Source organism: Phyllostomus hastatus, unplaced genomic scaffold, assembly GCF_019186645.2.
Source record: "Phyllostomus hastatus isolate PE091 unplaced genomic scaffold, TTU_PhHast_1.1 phas_contig_254, whole genome shotgun sequence".
In the NCBI taxonomy this organism is placed as follows: Eukaryota; Metazoa; Chordata; class Mammalia; order Chiroptera; family Phyllostomidae; genus Phyllostomus; species Phyllostomus hastatus.
This window is the reverse complement of record NW_025333810.1, coordinates 17,247,101-17,271,251: the sequence shown is the minus strand read 5'-3', so window position 1 is coordinate 17,271,251 and position 24,151 is coordinate 17,247,101. Positions and strand designations below refer to the sequence as shown.

The following is a 24,151-nucleotide window of genomic DNA, read 5'->3' as shown; positions in this document are numbered from 1 at the left end:
GAGCACTCAATTACCTAAAACATGCTGCTCCCATACTCTGTCACATGATTTTTTCCTTTTACTGTCAGTACTTAGTACTAATCTAAATTTATTTTATTTACTTAATATCTGTCTCCACATAGAATGTAAGTTTCATCAGATCTTTCTCACAGGTACATCTCACAAATGGGCACAAAGTTATAACTCATTAAATATTACTGAATAAATCAGTGATGTGCCTCAAAAATGAAACTCCTAGAATAAGAATCTAGTAAAGATTCTCCAGCAGTCTGTAAAGCTAGATTTCTTACCCATGGGCCATGTACTCTAGTGAAACCTCATGAAATGCATATTTCAGTGCCTGTGGAAGCTTTTCTAGGGTTGGGCAGGGGGGTGAAATAGCTTGTGCCATATTCTTAAAGGAGCCTGCATCTCAAGAAGCTCTGCTCTCCAGATGCAATTGCCAGGCCGGCACTCCGCCTTCATTTCCAGCGAGGCCGAGGCCTGGACGCTGTGAGCTGAACACTGGAGATACTGAGTAGACACCACGCCACCAATTTATATGAGTGCAGGCAAATGAGTGAAAAGAGACAATGTTATTTTAACACTTGGTACAGTTGAAAGGGAAGAAAGTTATTGGTAGTAATAGCTGGAAATAACAGCAAAGAGTCTAGGAATTAGCGCATCTGTTAGTTCTCACAGACAATGTGAGCAAGTTATTTTTATCAATAAATTTAATTATCTGGTCGTAGAAAATTATTCACATCTTTAAAATGTTAAAATATACTTCCTGTCCTTGTTGCTTAGTAGCTACATTTTCTTATACATGACTTCATACCTCATTTGGGGTCTCTCCAGATCAAGACTATTGACAACTACCTTGAGGAGGCTGGTTAAGCTTACCAGACATTTAAATCATGTTCTTGTCAACGCTCCTCTTTTTCGTGACTCTGACATGATTATTCCTTACATGGTTTCAGTAAGCCAATTTGCTCTCACAGGTCAGGTTCATGCTTCTGATGTGATCATTTGGTAGCTAGTCTAAAAGCTTTGAAGTCACATCTCTATTCTAAAATCCTTTGGAAATAAATGTTAAGTCCTGCTTCTCATGAATTCTAAGATTGCTGCTTTAAATAGTGTTTCGGTAGGTAAACAGAGAACCATAATGAATCAAAGTCCTACAATATGTAGCAAACATACTGGTAAGGGTGAAGGCATTGCTACTGACATTACACCACCATTTCTGCTCTAGTCATTGCCTTTTTCTTCATTGAATTTGGCTAGGGGTTTTTTTTTGGATTATGTCATATACTTCTTCCTCACAAATCTACTGAGAAACTGAAGCATGTTTATTTGGATCTGAAGTTCTTATCTGTCACTTCCACAATGACTCACTGGCTGGCTCATCCTTTGGTCGGTGGACTCTTGGTCATCTGCCAGACCCTGCCCAGTTAGGACTCCAGCCTCGCCTCTCCTCCTCTGAGCTGATGAGTATGCAGAATATATCTCTTATGACATCTAATTTTTAACTCGTTGGCAAAGGATTTTTCCCCTTAAAATTTATACCTGATATGTAATTTTGTATCTCTGGATCTCTTGATTTTTACAATGAAGAACTGTTCAGTTAACCAAGAAGAGTTTAGATCACAGAGCAAGGCCATCCACATAACTATTCTAACTAAGAACCTGCACACCCAGCCTCATCTTCAATTTCTTCCTCTCCATCCACAAGCAATTAATTAGTCACTCATGTCCAAAATGACTTTCAAAACTTTCCCATTCTTTACGCTAGTTTAGTTTACAACTTTTTGTCTCCACCAATGCTAAGAGCCTTTTAAGTGACTTCCTAGTCTAAGTTTCCCCCCTCTCCAATCTGCCATCCAAAATTCCCCCTCATAAATACAAGGTGGGGCCATAGTAGATGTATAGTCGTAAGCACGCAAAACACAGAATTCATTCTTGTATTATTATTTATTAATTATTGTGTTATTTTCCATATGAACATCTGTAAGCCTACTTTTGCCCAATCCTGTATAGCCAAGCCCTTTTTCTCTTAAATCTCAGCAATGGTTCTACACTACAGCATGAAGTCCACACAGCTCTTAAAATTTGGTTCTGACCTATCTCCCTTCTCCTCTCAGTTTCATCATCTGTTAGGCTTCCTTTTCAGGCAGCCTAAACTATGCAAGGAAGGAGGGAAAATTTTCTGCAATCTGATGAATCTCAGGAAGTGTCACAGCCCTGAAACTGTTGCCAAGTTAATTTTTCTAAGGTTCAATCTAATTATACCATGTCTTGGCTTAAAACACACACAGCTTTCATTCTTGTGCTGAAAAAAAAAGTCCATTTTTTTTAAACCTGGCTATTAAGTTCCTTATTAAGACTGGACACTTACCCTATTCATCCCAGTTCCCATTAACATACTCGCACACTATACAGCCACATGGGTTACTCCTCAGACTTGCCCCACTCTTTTCTTGCTCTACGTTGCTGTTCAGCCTCTGTTCTCTGACTGCTATGCATCAACTTTGCCAAATCATATTTATCTTTAGTCCAAATATACCCTTACCCATGAAGGCTTCTCCTCTCACGACAAGTAAGTACTGCAGACTCTGAACTACAGCAACATCATATTCTACAGTGCTAGTCCCTGAGAGACCAATGATTCTCAATGCTGGCTATTCCTTAGAATAGGCTTAGTAGCTTTTTAAAATATTAGTAAATAGATCCCACCACAGGCCACTTAAATCAGAAATTCTGATAGTGCAACCTAAGTATTACCATGTTTTTAAAACTCCCCGGAAGACTGTGAAATGAAGCCAGAGTAGAGAGCCACTATGTAAAAGTCACTGTTACACTTACTGTCTTCTCTAATGGAACATAAAGGCCTGGATTTCTCTTCATAATTATCATATTAACAAACACAATAACTGATCATCATATATTAGAGAGGGGAAAGAGAAACAAAGAAAAATAATGGTTTCACACTACATAAAAACTCTGTAACAAAACTAAAGGAAGCCTTGTTTTAATTCCTATAAGGAACGATGGGGGTGTTATTATTTATACGACCTGCCTTGAAAAAGATTCTCAGCTACAGTAATAAAGGCAAAATCTCATTACTAATGAAAGAGTCACTTTGTTCTTGGGGGAACAGAATATTTTCCATCATTTGGAAATCGTGTATCTACCCCATGAGATATTATTCTAGAAGACTTAAGACTCTAAAATGTCCATTGTGAAATACATTCTCATTAATGGGATGGAATGAGGCAATCTCTGCCAATCATAGGTAAAAAGAGAGAGAAGTTGGGAACAATTTCTGAAAGGGAATTCTAAGCAGGTTCCTATCTACTTATAAAATGGTGGAAGAGAAAAGTAAAGCCTAAGATGCGCTTTAGAAAAAGAAATCATGGTTACAATTTCCTAATCACAGACTAAAAGGATATGAGGAATGCAATAGTAAACTTGTAGGAATGTAAGAATAACCCTAATTAAAGGAAAGACAAAATTTTATGTTCAGAGTTTTCAATTAATGAAGTTAGGAAAGTTCTGAGGATTGCTATAACCTATCTGGAATAAAGCTTTACTAAAATCATGGATTGCTATCCATTTTTTAAAAAATCGCTGCTTTAACCCTGGTTGGTGTGGCTGAGTAGATTGAGCGCCAGCCTGTGAACTGCAAGGTTGCCATTTCAACTCTCAGTCAGGGAACACTCCTGGGTTGCAGGCCAGGTCCCCAGTGAGAGACAACCAATCATTGTTTCACTCCTCTTTTTCCCTCCTTACCCATTTCTCTAAAAATAAATAAATAAAATCTTTAAAAACATCACTGTTTTATTAAGATATACTTCACATATTATAAAATTCACCCTTTTAAAGTGTACAAGTCAGTGGTTTTTATATATTGCAGCTGTAATCACCACTATGTAATTTCAAAACATTTTCATCACCCTATAAAGAAACCATGCTGCCTATTAGTAGTCATGCCCATCCTCCTCTTCCCTGCCCTAGGCAATCACTGTCTACTTTCTGTTTCTATATATTTGCATATTCTAGATATTTCATATAAATGCAATTATATAATATTTAGGCTTTTGCTTCTTTCACTTAGCATAATGTTTTTAATTTCATTTTTTTATACTGTCAATTAATAATCTATTGTATGGATATACTACATTATTTAGCCAATTATTTAGTAATAATATATTAACTATACTCTTTTATGCATTGGGATCTGAAAATGAAAGAGGCCTTGTTTTCAAGAAATTCAAGACATTTCTAGAAGTGAAAAATTGATGAAGAGAATAATATATTGACGGTAGAAAGTAAGCAACAGAAGATAGGTTTCAGAATGAAAACTGGAGCTGGGAAAGTCTTGGACCAGACTATGGAAGATATGAAGGACCTTGGTGCTATGCCAGGCAATTTAGATTTAATGCTCCAAGCACCACAGAACCCTTCCATCAGGAATAACCTTGCTACCATTTACTTCCTTTTTTCCTCATCTTCCAACACCTACATAAAGAAACCCAAACCTATAAACATACACATAAACATACACCCACACCCATATCAACTAAGTAAATTACTATGCCATTCTTCAAAGCCACCTTCATAAAGCATTCCCTGATCATCCTGTTGGTAAGTAATCCTCCTCTTTATACTTTTTTCATAGTATTTATCATATAATGATACATGCTAATACAACTGTCATCTTCCTTACTGGTGTACTCTACTTAAGGGCAAGGGTAGTATCAGATACTTCTGAAATCCAAGCAGTGTCACTGTTGAATGAATAAATGGAAAAATGTAATAGATTTTGTTTAAAACAGGTGTCTAGGAGAATGTGGACACAGAACAGCCAGTTTCAGTGAAGAGTTGTGAGTATGGAATGAAAAATATGGGACAATGATAGAAGCAGCACAGCCTTGTAAGAACACAGATAAGAAAGGCCACAGGCAACAGGAAGTAGAAAGATAAAAAAGGGTGATAACAACTACTGAGTACTTGCCATCTGCTGGACAAAATACCAGTTTTTTTAATCACATTTAACTTTCTCAAACCCATGAGGTAGATATTATTAGCCTCATTTTACAGAAAAAGAAACAAGCCTGAGGAAGGTAACAATATGGGAGAAGTAGGATTCTACAAGCTGTATAATTGCAAAGGACACATACACTCTAATCTGCCACCTACTTCTGTAACTGTGCTCAAGATCGCAGAAATGAGCATAAACTGTTTTTATTTTTGACATAAAAATGCACAAATATATAGTTGACTAATTATATCCTGCAATCCACTAAAGTAAATCATACTGTCAATAAATCCCAGAGTCAAAAGTGATTAAAATGGATACTGATCATTGTTCTTTAAAAAGAAATACCCACAAAAATTTCCTCATCATGCAGCTAGCAAAGAAGAATTATTTTGGAAAATATATAAGGTTCCTTTTGGATATGGTCAGAACCTTCCAAAATTTATTAATCTAAGCAACTTTCTTTATTCACTCCAAGGCTAACTCGAAAATTGTCCAGAAACTGAGAAGCATTTTAGACATGGCATAACACTACAGGCAAATGTCAGCACTGGTTAAATTCAACATTACTTCAACTACTAGAAACATTATCTTTGATAATATCTGCAATAAGCAGAAAATATTTAGATGAGCATATTCATAATGTCCTCTCAACTGTAGTTTATCATGAAATTTATCAATATATACTATGTTACTATAGCAGTATTATTAGTTAATAAATGAAATATTGTTTTAGTGATAATATTGGGGTTGGGATAAGGGGTTTACTATGTGTATTTAACAATTACAAACAGGAAAAAAAGAAAGTTTATCTCAAAAGTCTGCCTTTCTGTCTAAAGTAGCAAATAGAGCCTCTGTATTAAAAAGCAAATACACAAGCACAAGCAGGGTTGGTGTGTCTACTCAATTAACAAGTGCCCCCAAATCTATGTTACTTGAAGCAAAAGTTGTAGCAGGCAAAAGAGCTCCTCAAACCATTATTTCTTGCTTTTCAGAGCTAATGTAAATGATATCAAATATTTTTGAACAACTTTAACAAATTATAATGTTTATGTTGAAAGATATGTTTTTTAAAAACACAATATGGTGCTACATCTTTTAAATTATAGTCAACGGAGCTATTTCTGCCTGCCTACACTTGGGAACTCACCACATGTTCAACACTTTCTGGCAGCTATTCACAAAAAGAAAAAAAAATATAAGGAAAAAAAGAGAGAAAGAGATCATCAGAAATAGCCCACATTGAAATTATCACAGTTTTTCATGCTTAATTTTTTCCAAGCAGCATTATTGTAATTTACAGTCACAAAAAGTAAATTAAAACTAGTATTAATGCATGCAGAATACTCTAAATAAAAATTACATATTCTTACATTTACAGAAAAAATAAGCATCTATAGTATAGCAGCAACTTTCATGAATCAACACTCCTAAAAATAAGGAGCTAAAAATATACTGTTGATTCTAAATAAGAATTTCATCATAGTTCTTAAATAACTATTTCTGTATTATTAAGATATTTATTAAAATAGCACTATTCTAAACTTAGTGATTAAAATTGATTAAATATACCATTTATTTCACATGCACCTATTCCTTGAAAAAAATTCCTGCAATAATTATATATGGCTATAAATCTCAAACATGCACTGTTTAAGAACAAAAAGTTACAAAAACAAGCAAAAGGAATACATACTTGGTTTCATCCATCACTTCTACTTCCGTAGGGGCTGTGATGGGTGCATTTGAACGTCCCGCAGTAGGGTCATCTGTGTTTAACTCTCCATTTGTAGAACTTACAACCTGTAAAAACAAACAAACAAAAAATTGTGTATACAGAAAGTAACAGTTTATACAATGAAAAACATAATCAAGCTAAAATATTTAAATTAGAAAGTTAATATGAGGAACATAAAACAATATGGAGTTGTTTATAACTGAACACAGCAATAGGTCTAGCATTTTGTTAAAGATCAAGGTTGTCCAATATTTGCTTTTCAACTTGCAATTTCTGTCTTCTGTCTCCTTCCCTTATGTTTTTAAGACTAACTACTACATTTTCCTTTTAATTGCTTCCCTCTTGTGTGCTCACTGTTTTGGTATCTGGCTTCATCGCCAATTATGTCCCTTGCAAACATCAGTATTGCTTCTTTCAATGAGTCCTTCATTTCAATGTAATCATGCTCAGGTCTCCCTCTTATACTGCCTATTCATTTGCCCAGCTCTTCAAGGCCCAAATCCAGGAGTCACTGTGATTCCTCTCTTTGACTGAAATCATATCTAATGGATCAGCAGGTTCTTTTCTATCCTCCCCTAGAACACATTCCAAATCTAATCAGTCCCCCCCCCACTTTATTACTAAGAGTTCAGTCCAAGCCACCACTATCTTGTATGTAAGAGCAAAAACCTATTAACCAGTCTTCTGCTTTTTTACATGTATGCCCTCCCTCATTAATCTATTTACCACACATCAACCTGGGTTCTCCTCCTAAGATGTAAAGTAGATCATGTATAATTCCCTGCTTAAAATTCTTGACGTGTCCGACATCCCACTTCATGTAGAATAAAGACCCATAGTCTTTACACCAATTTAAAAAGACCCATTAAAAATCTGAATCCTGCCTACCTCTCTGATATCATACTGCTTTCCCTTTGCTCCGTAGCCTCCATCTAAGATGGTCAAGCTTACTCCTACTTTGATAATAAGGCCTTGGCACTATTCTCACTGTCTGAATTTTCTTCCTGCTTATTGACTATCTTCTTATCTTTTAGATTCTCTAAAACAAGGCTTTCTATCATACAATCTAAAACTTTCATGCAGACCCCTCTCTTGCATGTCATATTCTATTTTTAACTGTTTATATAGCATTTATCCATGTTGGTGTTTTTCTGTTTGATTTTGTCCATTAAAATTAAGCTCTGTGACAGCAAGATCCTTGCGTTGTTTCTTGCTATATCTCCATATCTAGCTGGTGCAGAGTAGGAACTAAATAAATATTTGTTGAAATAAATGCATGCATGCATGCATGCATGCATAAAATTGTAGAACAAGATAAAAACCCTAAGAAAACTCTCAAATTTGCTTGGTCCTACAAAGTCACCACTTCTTGCCTTTCCCAAAATTTCTTGAAAACAAGTCTTAACTTCCCATTTCAATTTTTATAAAATTTTCTCTTCATTTACTCCTTAATTCCTTGTAACATATACTCCTTTCCCACACCAGAACTTTAAGAGCTTTCTTAAAAATTACCAATGACTCCTAGAAAATATATTCAGTGATCATTTGTTCACTGAATTCAGTGAGGATTGTTCAATCCTCATTTTCCTGTACATTTCTTATCACTTGGCATCAGCTGATGACTTTGGAGTAAAATGGGTCTAGATTCAAAACCTAGCTCTACCACTTACCAGCTACACAACCCTGGGGAAGATATCTTATCTTGCTAAGTCTCAGTATTCTCAACCATGAAATGGGAAACAGAATCTATTTACCAAGGTTGATGTGAGGGTAAAATGAAATCAATATATAAAGTACAGTGACTGGCAATATATTAACGAACTCAATAAATGGCCACCATCATTATTACTGTCAGTTTCATCCACAATCATGGCTTCAACTATCACCTCTATATAAGGATCCCCTGAGCCTAACCAAGTTTGCCACCTCGAATTCATTATTTCCAAAACCAAAATTTATCATACTCTCTTAAATTTGTTACTCTTCCTGTATTTCCAACTTCTATTAAAGCCCTACCATAATACCAGACCTTCCGACTCAAAATCTAAGAATCATTCTCCCTACCTGATCTCTTTTTGAGAAAAAAATGTTAACATATCAAAGGCCTGGGCACCAGAATTGACAGTTGACTACTAGACTAAAGAGTATTATTTACAGAACCCCGTATTTCTAAAACTTAATTAATTTAAAAGCTCTTATTGAGAAGTACAACATGCCCGGCATTGTTACAGGAACTTGGAATACCATAGTAAACAAGACAATCATCCCAGCTCTTGTGGATCTGATTTTCTAGTGTAAAGAAATAGGTCCCTCTCTTCCCAACCTTAAGGAAAGTAACTAGAAATCAACCAATATGCCTGAATTAATTCAAGAATTATGAAAGTTAGGGTTAGGGTTAGTCTAGTCATTCATTGTCTTTCAACAAATATAAACCAAAACAGATTTTCAGCCTAACTTTCACTTATAAAAGTATTAAGCAGAACATAATATTCTTGTAGTATTCCTATCCTTCAAGATGTTATTGTAACTGTTACTATAAAAGGATATCAAAATAAATTCACAATGCTGATTTACCCCAATGATAACCAGACAAGGAATTTCCGAAACTAAACCTAATGGAGATGAGCTGGAAATTACTTATGTAATAAAAGCAAGTAAATACAGTAGTTTCCCCCTTATCCATGGTTTTGCTTTCCACCATTTCAGTTAACACAGTCTGAAAATATGAAATGGAATATTCAAGAAATAAACAATTCAGGAGTTTTAAATTGTTTGCCATTCTGAGTAGCATCTTAAAATCTCCTGCCATCCTGTAATGTCCACCCAGGACATGAATCATCCCTTTTCCACAGTATTCACATTGTATATATTACCCACCTGTTTAGTCACTTAGCTATTTCAATATCCCAATGCTTGCATTTAAGTAACCCTTATTTTACCTGATAATGGCTCCAAAGCACAAGAGTAGTGATGCTGGTAATATGGACATGCCTAAGAGAGGTTGTAAAGTGCTTCCTTTACGTGAAAAGGTGAAGAGAGTACAATACAATATTTTGAGAGAAACTACATTCACATAGCTTTTTATTAAGAGTATATTAAAATGGTTCTATCTTATTATTAGTTATCTTGTTAACCTCTTACTGTTCCTAAGTTATAAATTAAACTTTACCATAGATCTTTATGTACAGGAAAAAAAGTAGTATATGTAGGGTCGGTACTATCACGGTTTCAAGCATCCCCTGGGGGTTTTGAAATGTCTCCCCCTAGGTAATGGGGGACTACTATAGTCTCCTTCCACCTCTTTTGCAAATTTCAGTACCCCAGAAAACTATGAATAGAAAGATATGATTGCACTACTCATTCAACCTTTTTCCTTGTTAGTACCTTTTTGAAGACTTGACAGAGAAAACTGAAACTGTTTATTTGAAATGTTTTAGAAAGGTCAATGTTAAATATTAGCATAATAAAGAACTGACAGAAAATAATGCATCTACTACTCCTCTGACTTTTAACTACATACATTTTCTTACCATTTCAAGATACATTTGCCTAATTCTTTTTGTTATCATCACCTGTTTTTGTTTCTGAAAATGTATTGAATAAAATATCAGACTGCTTATTAATGTTATTCTTTTATTTTCATCAACAGTGCCTTGCTGCCCAACACATTGGTACCATTTGTGATCCTGCCCTTTCTTACCCAAGTGCTCAGTTACATTTTTCCTTAAATGCAAACCAAAGGTGCCCTGACTGGTATGACTCAGTTGGTTGGGCATCAACCTGCAAAGCAAAGTGGGTTCAATTTCCGGTCAAGGCACATGCCTGGGTCGCAAGTTTGGCCCCCAGTCAAGGTGTGTGTGAGAGGCAACTGATTGGTGTTTCTCTCTCACATTGATGTTTCTCTCCGTCCTTCTCCCTCCTTCTCCCTCCCTTCTCTCTCTAAATAAATAAATAAATAAATAAAATATTTTTAAAAATGCAAACCAAAAGCAATACAACTACAGAGTTCCAAACAATCAGGAAGTACACCATACCATGTAAAGTAGTTTTTCATTAGTTAGTGTCTTTAATATTGTCTTCTTTCCTCTGCTTGCAATTACCTCTCAGCTTTATAGGCTCAGATCTACAGTTAGCTTTGAGCTCAGTGGAGTTGTGCTACAGTGGAATTAGAGATTAGCAATATTTCTTGCCAGTAGTACCTTTTAAAACTTGATTTTGGAGACCCTGATATGCCAGGTAGAAACATGTACAAAAGAGAAACTGACCCCTTCCTTTCCACTCAGTCCCCATATCCAACTAAATCATGTCTTCTAATTATCTTTCACATCCTTTTATTTTTCATCTCCACCACCCATCATTTTTCCTCAGCTACAGTCTTGATAGCTGTGTCCCTGCCTTAAGCTTGTCTCCCTTTAATCTTGTCTCCAGCAACAGAAATCTTTAGAAAACAGTCATATAATCAAGTTAGTATCCTATCTAATTCTCCTTATAGCTAGCTAATATCCTCAGAATAAAGTCCAAATTAAATAACAAGAACTGTTAGCCTTCATGACTTACCTCCTGCCTACCTTTCAGTCCTTTTCAGGACACACCAGCTTAACTGAATTTTATTCAGTTGCTCAACATCTCACTCTCCCCATTAACCTTTCTTCACTTATCACAATGCTTGTTCATTAGCCTTCCCCACTGACTGAAAAGTTCCTTGGGAAGAGGCACCATATTATATATGTTATTCTTCATTTTATTCCGAGAATCTAACACAGTGCCTTACCCCTAGTAGACATTTATATGTATTTGCTAAATAATGAATGGCCAGAAACTGAGAGTGGTATGGGTCTCAGTTTCTCACCCATATTTATGACCAATGATTCTAAGAGGAGCAGAGAGGGGCGCATCTGATTCGTCTAGGAGTTTTTTCAAAGTACATACAAGTCAAGAACATATTCAAAATAAAGTTCTCAGATATCTGAATATTATTCTAAGCCTCTTGAGTGGGAAAGGTTTCTTAAATGTATAGCTGTATCCTTCTAGGACAGTAAATTAACGTGGTCACACTAAAAAGATAGCATTTGACAATGCTTTCTTTTGGCTATACCTCTACACTTCAATTCCTAGAGATGAATAAAAATACTAGTCAGGTTTCTTAATTTGTAAAGGCAATAGACTATTCTGTTTAGTATTGCCTGTATATAATAATTCTAGAAAGACAAGAAGCACAAATTTACAATCCATAATTTAGTTCCTAATAAAAGCACATCTGAAAAAAAGAATATCTGAAGATCCTTCTATAGATCAAAATGCCAAGAGGTTTCATCTTACATGTCAACTGGAACCACCTTAGTGGTGACACATTGAGAGCAACTCTCATCAGTTCCATGGAAAAGAGAGCAGTGATAGTACAAACTTCCAGTAATAAAATAAGTTAGTCATGGGGTTTAATGCACAGCTTGGTGACTATAGTAAAAATACTGAGAGCTGTCAAGTGAGTAAATCTTAAAAGTTCTCATTAAAGGAAAAAAATTTGTAACTTTGTATGATGACCTATGGCACCTATACTTACTATTGCCATCTCTCCATATATACAAATATCAAATCACTTTGCTATATACTCAAAGCTAATGTTATATGTCAATTATACCTCACAGATAAAGGATGGATGCCACAGTACCAAAATGGCACGTTTTAATACTGATTTAGTTACTACTGATTCTGCTTCTGAATATTCTAAACTAGTACCACACTTTGTTACCAGATAACTATCCACTTATTATGGAAATCTTCCCTGAGAAATTATCTGGTGATATGCCTTTCATGTATTTGTTGCAGATAATTTCTTCAAGTCAATGACTTAAACTTTGTCCAAAAGTTGGTTTAATGACCATCACACAAAGAACCTCAAGGCAACTCTTCCTAATACTCTTGTAATAGTAGAGAGGTTTTTCTCTCTTGAGTTCTTCTTTCCTTTTATCAGACAATGAAAATGACAAAACACACTATATTCTTTTCTTCATGCATTCACAATCAAATACAGTATTCAATTATTGTTATAAAAATCATATTAGCTTAGATTTAATTTAGGCACTCTTTTCTCTTATTAGTCTTAAATTATAATTTCATTAATCCAATTATACAAGTGTCATACTATAATTCTTCAAAATTTGAAGTGGGTAGGATATAAATTATAAATGTATCCAATATTGTGGGATGGGAGAAGATTCAGGCATGATCTTACTTAGGCTACTAGTAAATTTTTCCTGACATTAAACAACTTAAACTTGTTTAATGTCCATCATATCAGGTTAGTTAATGCTATAAAATATATTCTGGAAGTTAATGAATATAGTGTAATATTTATTGTTTTACCTATGTATTATTAGAGTTTTAGTAAGTAAAATTGATCATTTATTGAATAATAGAAGGAAGCCAGATGTAATCTCTACAGGCAGACAGTTTTAAAGAGATTATGAGAAATGAGCAGAGTTAAAATATCTCTTTGAGAACATGTGAAAAAATAGAACATAAAGTGCTGAAGTGATGAGCCAATATAACCGAACTCATTCTCTCTTTGATAGTCCATAGAAATCCCATAAGCCACCTTTGGGACTTCCATAGAGCAAGAAGAAGCTAAGTTTTTGTGGTAACAGTACAAAAGTGGCAGGAAAGCTTTCTAAAAGTACCTTAATTGCTGCAGATTACCCTAACACTCAGCAAGACACTTGCTATGATAACATACAACACTTAGGAACATGTAAATGTATACAAATACATACACAATCCAGCTTGCGTTGTGCAAATTAAATATAATTTACTCAAATAACTTTTGTAACAAAATGAATTGGGATCATTAAAAATTTTACAATTCAGGCAACCTTGCCTCTGAGTCCCTCACTCTAAAGTTTTATAGAACTATTTAAATACTTCTATTATACATGACTGAAAGTTCCATATACTACAAAGTCCTATAAAAATTCTTGATTATATAATGTAAGTTACCTCTAAAATTTAGTGGTGAGAAAAGTATGAGAACTTATAAGACTTAATCAATAAAGAATAAAATAGATTCAATAGATTAAACATATACATATAAAAAACTGTTCAAGTGGAAATATGCAGAAAAAAATTCCAAAAATTTTTAAAGTTTCTAAATTAAAATGGATTAAAATAACATTTATAATCTCAATCACTTCAAACCAACATTTAGATTGCCTTAAGTCAACATTTTAAAAGACATAAGAGACTCAGTAATCCTTCCCTATTTCTACCATACATATAAAAGACTAAAATTTAGGGGGCAAGACAGGACAGAACACAGTAGTTATCTCTAAGTGTATGGAAAAGGAAAAGAACACATATCCAAAAATAAGAGACTTCTTTACATTCCCATAAATATCCAGAAAATTTAGAATATTTAATAAATACTTGTCCTTGAAATTATTTTCTCCATCTGATATTTCCTACAAGAACAAACAAAATACACCACTCTAAAAATTAGAGTCATGCTTACTTAACTAATTAATCAAAAAGTACATTCTGAATATTTAGGATAAAAAAAGTTATATACCTACTTAACTGACTTAAGTTTGAAAGAGGCATGTCAATGAAAGGGAAAATTTATAAAAATATTCTATTACTTAAAGCTATTTTAAAAGATTAAGTTTATTGTTGGAAAAATCAAGTTTAACACATATTTCAAGTAATACAGTTTGTTTTTCTAACCTCTTGTAAGACTTACTTAAATACTGTTGCATGTACTTGCAAAAATGAACAAAGGCAAAATCTTAGTATTCCGGCTGGTCTTTCTAGGCCATGTTAATTTGACTTTATTGTTAAATACAAAGGAATAAATAGAATTATGGAGAGTTCAGCAACAAGTTTTTCATTAGGATATGAAATCATGCCATGAGTTCCAAAAAAGGGTTAGTTGTATAAATCTGGGAAATAATCACTCATGCAAAAATCAGAAAATACCTGTACCGAGCCACCATGTCTGTCTGCTGCAAGGTGAGCTCTCAAATGGTGGGGATTTGCCTGCTGGGAGTCCCAAGCTGCCCTGTGGTCTGCCGACTGCCATTTATTTAATGCATGTGGCATGGATGAAAGAAGAAAAACCCAAAATGTTAAACATCTCATCCTTGTAATATAGAAAGCAAACGTATAAAAGGAAATTTTAAAATACCCTTACTATTCTGAGTCATAGATGCAATGATACTGCATGTGGAAAGATTTTAATTGAATATTGCATGTGGAGAGATTTTAATTTAATGATTCTGTAATGATTGAGTATAAAATAAAATACAACCACAGACTTTCTCAGAAGTGAAAAAAACTTTAAATATCACCAACTCTAACTTCATAAAGGAAGTAAACAAAGAAGTGGGCAGGTAAAAATGATGTGCCCAAGAAAGCACTCCAAATCAATCATGAGTGAACTAAAAAGCCATCTACTGAATTTTCTGTAGTCTATAGAGGCCCCCATTGGTTTTCTGTCAAGAAACAACTTCTAACAAGAAAAAAAAAAAAGTCCTTCAGTAGCTATTCTTAAGATGCTAGAAAACTTTTCTCTCTTGGTTAGTACACTGTTCTGATTGTCAGAATAATATGAGAAGACGGAAAACTTCTTTGAGAAGTAGAAAGTACTATATAGAATACTATGTGCCCTGGCTGGCATAGCTCAGTGGATTGAGCGTGGGCTGTGAACCAAAGTGTTGCAGGTTCGATTCCTAGTCAGGGCACATGCGTGGGTTGCAGGCCATGGCCCCCAGCAACTGCACATTGATGTCTCTCTCTCTCTCCCTCCTTCTCCCTCCCTTCCCTCTCTAAAAATAAATAAATAAATAAATCTTAAGAATACTATGCGAATATGACAATTATATAATAGTTGTGTGTGTGTGTGTGTGTGTGTGTGTGTGTGTATGAATCTCTTGGCTTCCTTGATCTCATTATCTGGTTCAAATTAAGGAACCCATTTTTCTCAAACAGGCTGATAATTCTTGATGCTTTTAGATGACTTGGCAAATTTGCACAGCAATAACTACACACTAATAATAATCTACTAGCAGAATTAGAAAGGGTCAACTTCTATGTTTCAGGAAAATGTGGACAGCACTAATAAAAAGAAGAGGAAGAAATGACAATATTTAAGTTTCTATGACATGTTTGGTTCTGCAGTACGTGTTTTATGTGTGTTATCTCCTTCTGAGATATATAGTATTATCCTCAATTTACTGATGAAGATACTGAGATGTTCAACACTTCCCTAAACCACAGAGGTAGCAAGGAATGTAGCAGAGATTCAAACTCAGACCTTACTGCTCCTCCAATAACACTGCCTAGCTCCTTACCACCATTACTTATGATCTAAAGCCTTCAGTGTTCTTTGCTTTCTTTTTTAACCAAAGTCACAAAAATCTTGCCACGGAGGGCCAAGCACATTGATTTAAAGGGAGCCTAAGAATATCAGTGGCCAGAGCACCCCTTTATGGAAGAGAAAGTAAATTCAAATAGATACAATGAATAAAAGAAAAATGGAGGCACTAAGCTCCCTAAATTAAATTGTACAGTGCAAAATTACATACTGTGTGGCAAGAAGTATGTCATCAAAACAATTACAATAGTTTTATAATGTCTTTTTATTAAACCCTCCAAACTCATCACCAGAATTTAGCAGATTTGTGGCTTAAATAAATTAGGTGAGATCAAATCTAAACAGGCTGGAAGAATAAAAACGATGCTAAAATTGAGACAAATATCTAAATGTTGCCTAGGACAATAGGGAACATTTAGGGGTCATGAACCTCTTAAAGAAGATAGTGAAAGATTTGCAACCCTTCCTCAAAATAAACATTTACAGGCACCCACCACTTTTATAAACTATCAGGATCCACTAAACTTCAACCATTGATTCTAGGTTACAAATTGTTTATCTTGGGACATAATGAAGGTTTTGGTCATTTAAAGAATAAACTTTTCTTCTTTTGGGATTGTAAACTATAGGTTTCTCACACCACTTAAAACTGTTGACTGCTTCACAGATATTTGAGAATTTTTTCTAGATAAACAACTTTTCTATTATGATGATAGTTTGCATATCTAGATTTCAAATTCAACATGTAAACTATATTACAGAATTTCCTGAAAAAAAAAAATGACTGCCTATACTTAGTGCAACAGGGACTGAATAAAATGATTCCCGCCTTCAGTGAGCTCACAATCTAGCTAGTAAGACATGTCTAAAACATGTAGAAAGTTAAACTCTAAAATATTAATATTTAAATTAAATTTTAATCCAGCAATAAAAAAAGTTTTACTTATTACAATACCTAAGAGCTCAAGTGGGAATCTTCAGAGAACATGAATTATTGATTTTCTTCCAAAGTACATTTGAGAAATTAACTCTGATTTAAAAATACAAGCTCTGAGTCTTGACTTCTAAGACATTTCTTTCTATACACAGTATCTTGTCAGAGTGCTCAAGATATCAACTAGTTATAATTTATATTTTGAATCCATCCACATACAAGACCCTTTATTGCCCCAATTTTTCTAAGGCAAAATTCTAAAACTAAACTTTTTAAATTGGCTGTACTTTAAAGAAAACTGTTAAACATCCCTGAAATGTAGCATTTTATTTTGCAATGATTTTTAATGAATTGTGTTCTTTCCTTTGATTTTTGATCTCTTGTTTAATCTTTATTCAAACTCTGATGGGAGGAAAGATGTAAAAGTAAAAAGGGATTATGTACTATCCTCTAAAAATGGTTACAGTAAAAAATACTAAAGACACTTAACTCAGGGTGAAAGCGAAATATTTTATGTCAAAGATGGCTTCAATAAAGCTTCTTTTTACAAAAAAAGAGAAAAGTGAAAACACTGCTCAAAAACTTTAACAGCCCTCAATTATCTTACCCAGGAAACACAAACTCTTCACTCTCAGTAGAAATTCTTTCTGTGTTGTCTTGAATCTATTCTCTGCTCCAAGTAAACTAAACTGTTTGCTATTCCTCAAATTCTATATTTTTAAACTTCTGCTTCATATTTTATATTGTTCACTTTCCTTAAAAATCCATTATTCCTTAATTTGCCTTTAAAAATTTCATTTATGCTTCAGGCTCATTTCAAAAACCACTTTCTCCATGGAAAATCTTTATAGCTCCCACATATTCCAATGATCTTCCATGGCATTTTATTAATATGCTTCATGCAACAGAAATTAATTCTGCTCTGTAATGTAGTTATATCTGTGAATTTATTATAATAATCATGATGACAATAATAACAGCCATGAGAATTGAGATTTATTGAAGGCTTACTATATGCTAGGAATTAGCATGCATTATTTCTCTATTGTGAAAGAGAGAATGAGGCTTTGAGAGATAAGTAATTTGCCCAGGGTTAAACCATATCCAAGTATGAATGATAGCAGAGATTGAGGGAGCTCTTAGCCACTCATAACAAAATCATTTCTTATAGTTTATATTGTTTTTTTTTACTTCTGCATTTCTGCAACATGTAGAATAGTAGCTTTCCAATACCAGAAATTCAGTAAATAATGTATTAAATTAGACTGTAGTTCAAAAGAGCAACTGCTATTACAATTCATTCCAACAGGGTACTCAAATACTTCTAATAGAATGTCAAATGCTGCTCAAAATTATACAAATTTATAGCACTAGATTATAAATTTATGATTAAAGTAATTAGTGAACATTATGGGGAAATAAGTATTTTCAATTGTTAGCATGTGTGTACATAATCTGCTTCACCTATTGAGGGAAAATATATATTTCATGCTTTTAATATGTATATAGATGTGTTTGTATACACTCACACACACATGCAAATACACATATAAAGCAGTCATCTGGGCATCATAAAACATCAAATACATTTATATACCATCAGAAGGCAATACAGAAGAAGACTATGACATTTCTTATCTAAAAGGGCAGCAAACCTGGTTTTTAGATTGTTGCATCTTATCTCTGTGTTGGTGTGCTTCTCTGTTTGATGATAGAGCAGAATCTTGCTGAACTGCCCCTACTGGAGTAGGCTACAATACAATAACAATTAGCATCAATGCAATCTATTTCAGAAATCTTATTTAATAACATCTAGCTATTTAAAAGAACCAAGGACAAAATAAAAGACTGGAATAAAGTAAGGCCTTAAGAAAAGATATCATTCTCAAAATACAAAAGCTGACAGGTTAGAGCAAAGGGAAGATAGCTACTCTTTAAACTGTTTTCCAAATATGGGGTCTGGCACAAAAAAACACCCCTTTTTATTACAAAATTGTAAGCTAGTAATTCTGTAACATAAGAATATCATACTCAAGCACACCACATGACATTTTCAGTGAAATGTTCAAATTAAAACTATAAATTACTACACCCATATCATTACCCTACCAACCACATTCAAGCAGGCCTTACTTCTGCTGGACCCTGTATTTAAATGCTTCATCAAGTATTTATTTTTTATCTACAAAGACCTTCTAATGCTGTCATTACTTTTAAGTTACTTTTTCATGTCAAAAAATCAAAATGTATCTGTTCATGTCTCTCATTTTCAAAGCTAATGTATAAACAGAATGAATTATTTTTTTAAATTACGGGAACAATTTTTTAAATAAGCAAATAAAATTGCTTACTGTCACTCAGAAGAGGCTTATAAAATTTTTAATTTTCAAATACAATTCAAAATTACTTGAATCAAAGTTTATTTAAATTTGCATCATAGATACCATACATATTCAAATCATTTTGGATTTATGAAAAATATAGATTAATCGCTTTAAGTCAATTGTTCAAACATACTGTAATCTGAGGGTTCAGTAGCTCTACGCACAGGTAAAAATTTTTTAACAGTGAGCCACAAATAAGGAAAGTTTTGCAAGACATTCTTACTAATTTAAAAAATACTACTAAGAATACTTGATGTTTTAGAAGTCATCTCTTCAAAGAAAAAATATAGTGCTGTATCTCTTTAAGTGATGAGCACTAATCCTGCAGTTATAATAAAGACAATTTTTTAAGTCATGAAAACTTAGGTACAGTTTTAAAAACCTAAACATGCTCCAAGTATCAATCTATTCCAAAAGATACCTTAAAACTGCTAGAATTAAAATATTTTTAAATTGTTTACAAATGTTTTGAAAGATGACTAAATTAAACATAAAACAAAACTAGTTGATCTTTTAAAGTAATCACTAGATTATACAAAAAAAAAGTATATTCGACATTAAGAATTAAATCAGAAATAAAAAGGCCAAAATAACTTAACACTCTAAAAAGCAGAGTTCAAATGTAGGGTCTCTATAAACATCAAAAAATAGCAGTGTAGTGTTTTACTTGAAATATTCCTAAAAAGAAAATTAAATGAACCCTTTCTGAAAAATATTTGTTCTCAACTATTTTCAGTTGAAGAATCTATACTGTGGAAAAGAAACAGTAAAATCTTTTATTATATATCACAGAGTACTCACCAACTGTTTACCAATCCAGTCATATTCATAATCAAACATGTATCCTTTTCGATCAAACAGGTCAGTAAAAAGCTTTCTTAGGTAGTCATAATCTGGTTTTTCAAAAAAATCTAGCCTTCTTACATAACGGAGATATGTTGCCATTTCTTCTAGAAAGGAAATAAAAATTATTCTGATTATAATTTTCTATATACTCATTAGTAATAAAATTACTTAAATGTCTAAATGCACATAGTATTATAAAAATAGGAAAAAATTCTATTATTTAAAATTCTATAAATATAATTACAATGAATATTTTTAAATAAAAAGAAAAGAAGGTAGGAAAGGAAATAGGAACAAAAGGGAAATGAGATGTTTAACAGACATTACTTTTGCTTCACTTCAGTAAGAGAGGCTAAAATTTTTATTTTACAATTTTTTAGATTAAAAACTTTGGCAAGAATTAGAGGTTGAATTAGCAACTTAATGCATGATTATCTAATCACAAGACACCATACTCAGCTCATAAATTTTAAAATTTATTTAAAATATCAGTAGGAATTGAATCACTAGCTTGCTGGATTCCTATGGATTGAGTGACATAAACTAACTGACCAATAGAGGATTCAAATTCCTAATTGTGGCTATGTGCAGCATTCAAACCAAATGACCTAGCAAAATAAATCTACAACAGATCTCAGATATAACATAGAAGCTCAGTTTATTTCTTCTTTTAATTATTGGTCATATAATCAACAATCATGCATGCCATTAAAATTTCCAAATGCATTATATATTTTAAAAGGTCATACTTTCCAAAATGAAAAAGTCATAAAAATCAATAGGCAAAATGGTGAGCAAAAACAGTGTTTCACCATGACTGCACAAAAATACCACTGTAGTAAGAAATGGTAGGTTACATCTAGCTGCTTTTCTGATCCAATTCACTCATGGTAACCAATAAGAACAGGATCACACACAGCGTAATGGGCAATGAAAACTAGCACCCAGTGACCTTCCTCACATGCTGAATCTCACTATTCCACTTTCTAGCAAATTATCTGGTTAATTTGCTTAGGCACCACCATTTTTCCTGAAGAAATTTGCACAGTCAATCTGCCTACACTTAAACTGCCAGTTCTAGACTAAGAAAGAAAAACACAGTTTGCTGACAATGAAAAATACAGGAAACTTGAGAAAGAGCTACCAGAGATTATACTGCCGATATTATTACAATAGTAATGCCAACACTGTACAGGAGAACCTGTGAATATCAAAGTGAGATATAAATTCAGTCTTGTATCTTCAAGTTGGTTCTCTTTTTACTCAATGTTTTTACACAAATCACATCAGGTATTTTGATACATTAGCAACACGGTATTCTTATGTTTTATTCTTCTTAGTTAATTTAAAAATCTTAAGTAAATTTCTGTTGGTTTGAGTTGCCAAAAACCTACATGAAAACAAAACTATTTTCATAAAACTCCCTAATATAAAATTAGCCTAAACATAATAAGGGTGTTAATATTTTACTGTACTTTGAAAACTAGAATAAATCATACATCACATCCCTACTTTGAGTTTGAGAACGAGACTCAAATGACTAACATTATACACCAGAACCTTATAGTTGGTATTTTTTGGCAAATATAACTTATTAAAACTATATCATTGAAGAAAATGTAACTTCAGCTAATATTTGTCAACACTAACAAAAGATGGGATTTTCTTCTACCAATACCATCTTAACAGAGCAAATATACAAATTGTCCCTGTGGCCTGTGTATCAAATGCTGACATTTTTAAAATCATATTTGGAGCTCAATTTTTTAAAACATGAAAAAAGTATTTATAGACTACAGCAATGACTAACACTTCTGGTCTTCTGTGTATGAGCATATGTATCAATGTGGCATTATTCATTACCTGGAAAATTCTCACATAACACTTCTATTGGTGTAGCTCGTTTTGTATCTCCAATTTTCTGATACCGCTCTTTTAATGTGTCAGCCTAAAATAGGGAGAAAACAAAAAAACTTATGAAAGTAGTAACTTTAAAATTAAATACTTGGAAGACAGGATCATAATATATTAACAATTTATGAAATTCAATAAGGAAATACAAAAACAATTACCTTTAAACCTTGCCAAGGAAGACTGCCTCTAAGAAAATACATGAACATATGACCTAAGGCTTCTAAGTCATCTCTTCTACTTTGTTCTGAAATTAAGAAAAACAAAATTTCACTTTCCTCTCCCAGTTAAGAATGCAAAAATGGAAACTGATTTTTTAGTTATGTATCGATTAATTCTCAAAAGTTCAGAATATAAATACAAAAATACAGATCTAGTGCTTATAAGCAACAAGATCATGGCTAGTTAAACAATAATGTTTTTATGTGAAAATTATTATGCATCTTTAAAATATGCCACTATATCTCTTGAGATGCTACTGAGAAATCCTTTATCTCCTTAGATATCTATTCATAGAAATATAAGGCAAGGGGGAAATGGTTCCATGGTCAAATAGTGTCACTGTGTACTATAGCTCTGTCTTAAAGATTCAGATCATAGCCCTGACCATCCTGGTTCAGCTGCTTGAGTGTCATCCCACAAAGCAAACGTCACCAGTTTGATTCCTGGTCAGGGCACATGACTGGGTTGTGGGTCCAGTCCCCAGTTGCGGGGTATTCAAGAGGCAATGGATCAATGTTTCTCTCACACATCAATGTTCCTTTTCTCTCTGTCTCTCCCTTCCTCCCCTCTCTCTAAAAATAAATAAAATCTTTAAAAATTCAGAACATAATATATTAAAGATTCTGAAAAACACTATCCTTTGTTAACCCAAAATATTAAACCCTAAAAATGTTTAATTTTATTTAAACCTGCATTTTCTAAACTTACATGAGCACAAAATTTCCATCCCACAAACTTTTCTGTAATTTTAAACACAATTAGTATTTTGTATAATATACTTAAAAAAATACTTGTTTGACACACAGTGACATTAATAACTCCTCCAAAAATATGCTGCTAAACAAATCATTTTCAAGCTATTATTGTTTCAGTAACAAAATGATATATACCACACAACTGAGTGACAATCACAGACTTAAACTGAAGGAGTTATTTATAAATATTTGCTGAGTGCATTTTTTTCAATTTTTCATCCCTGAAGTTAAATGCTTAAGATATCTCAGTATTTTAAATTAACACAAAATGCTGAGTAACAATAAAAGGAAAGAACAATACATTAATAAAAGGATGTTCCTGTGAAAGATGTTTTATACAAATGAATAATCATACTAACCAAGTAGTACTAAATGCTTTAAAAAAAAAAACCTTCAAAGCAGAGACCTAAACTAGGGTTAAAGCTTCAGAGGTTTTGATTTTTACTATGTAAACTCATAACATTCTATAACTGTCTTCTATAACATCTGCTACAGTCTTAAAATGTTTGTGTTATTATTTAATCAATATCGATATTCCCACCAAGTCACAGGAGGCCAGAGGTCTCTTTGACTCATTATCCTCAGGACCTAGTATAATGGTTGCCACAGAGCAGGTGCTCAACACATGCTATTTAAATTCATAAATGAATATTTGGAAATATGTAATACCAGATATATGTCCATTTTCTATAAGCACAGGAAAATATCTAAAAGAACATGCATCAAATAGTAGTAATCAGGGGTATATAAGATTGGAGGTCTACACAGGACATTTAAATTTCTCATTTCTTATACTCAAAAAATTGGGGTATAATAGGAATTTTTTCTTTTACATAACAATGTAAGCATACACTGTTGAAAACAGCAAACTTTCAAAATAAGTAAAATACACTTAAAGTTCTTTTTAAAGCCATTAATGAAAGTGAGTGTGAATAACATGAAAAAATTAGTAATGCCCTTTACTACTAAAATTTCATTGT

The 24,151-nt window shown here is 33.2% G+C and overlaps 1 protein-coding gene across 10 annotated transcripts in view; it reads right to left on the bottom strand.

Moving 5' to 3' along the window:
• Positions 1-24,151, bottom strand: part of CSNK1G3 (casein kinase 1 gamma 3) — a 103,204-nt gene that overhangs the window by 5,335 nt on the left and 73,718 nt on the right. For 2 of the 10 annotated variants that reach the window (XM_045838009.1, XM_045838008.1), the window contains 7 exons: positions 22,356-22,441; positions 22,147-22,231; positions 20,239-20,387; positions 18,709-18,804; positions 14,724-14,819; positions 6,714-6,820; positions 6,168-6,191 (listed from right to left, as the gene is read on the bottom strand). In XM_045838009.1, coding sequence (XP_045693965.1) covers positions 6,168-6,191; positions 6,714-6,820; positions 14,724-14,819; positions 18,709-18,804; positions 20,239-20,387; positions 22,147-22,231; positions 22,356-22,441 — 643 coding nt within the window. The remainder of the gene's footprint in view (positions 1-6,167; positions 6,192-6,713; positions 6,821-14,723; positions 14,820-18,708; positions 18,805-20,238; positions 20,388-22,146; positions 22,232-22,355; positions 22,442-24,151) is intronic. The other 8 variants (XM_045838011.1, XM_045838010.1, XM_045838012.1 and 5 more) reach the window with 8 other exon arrangements.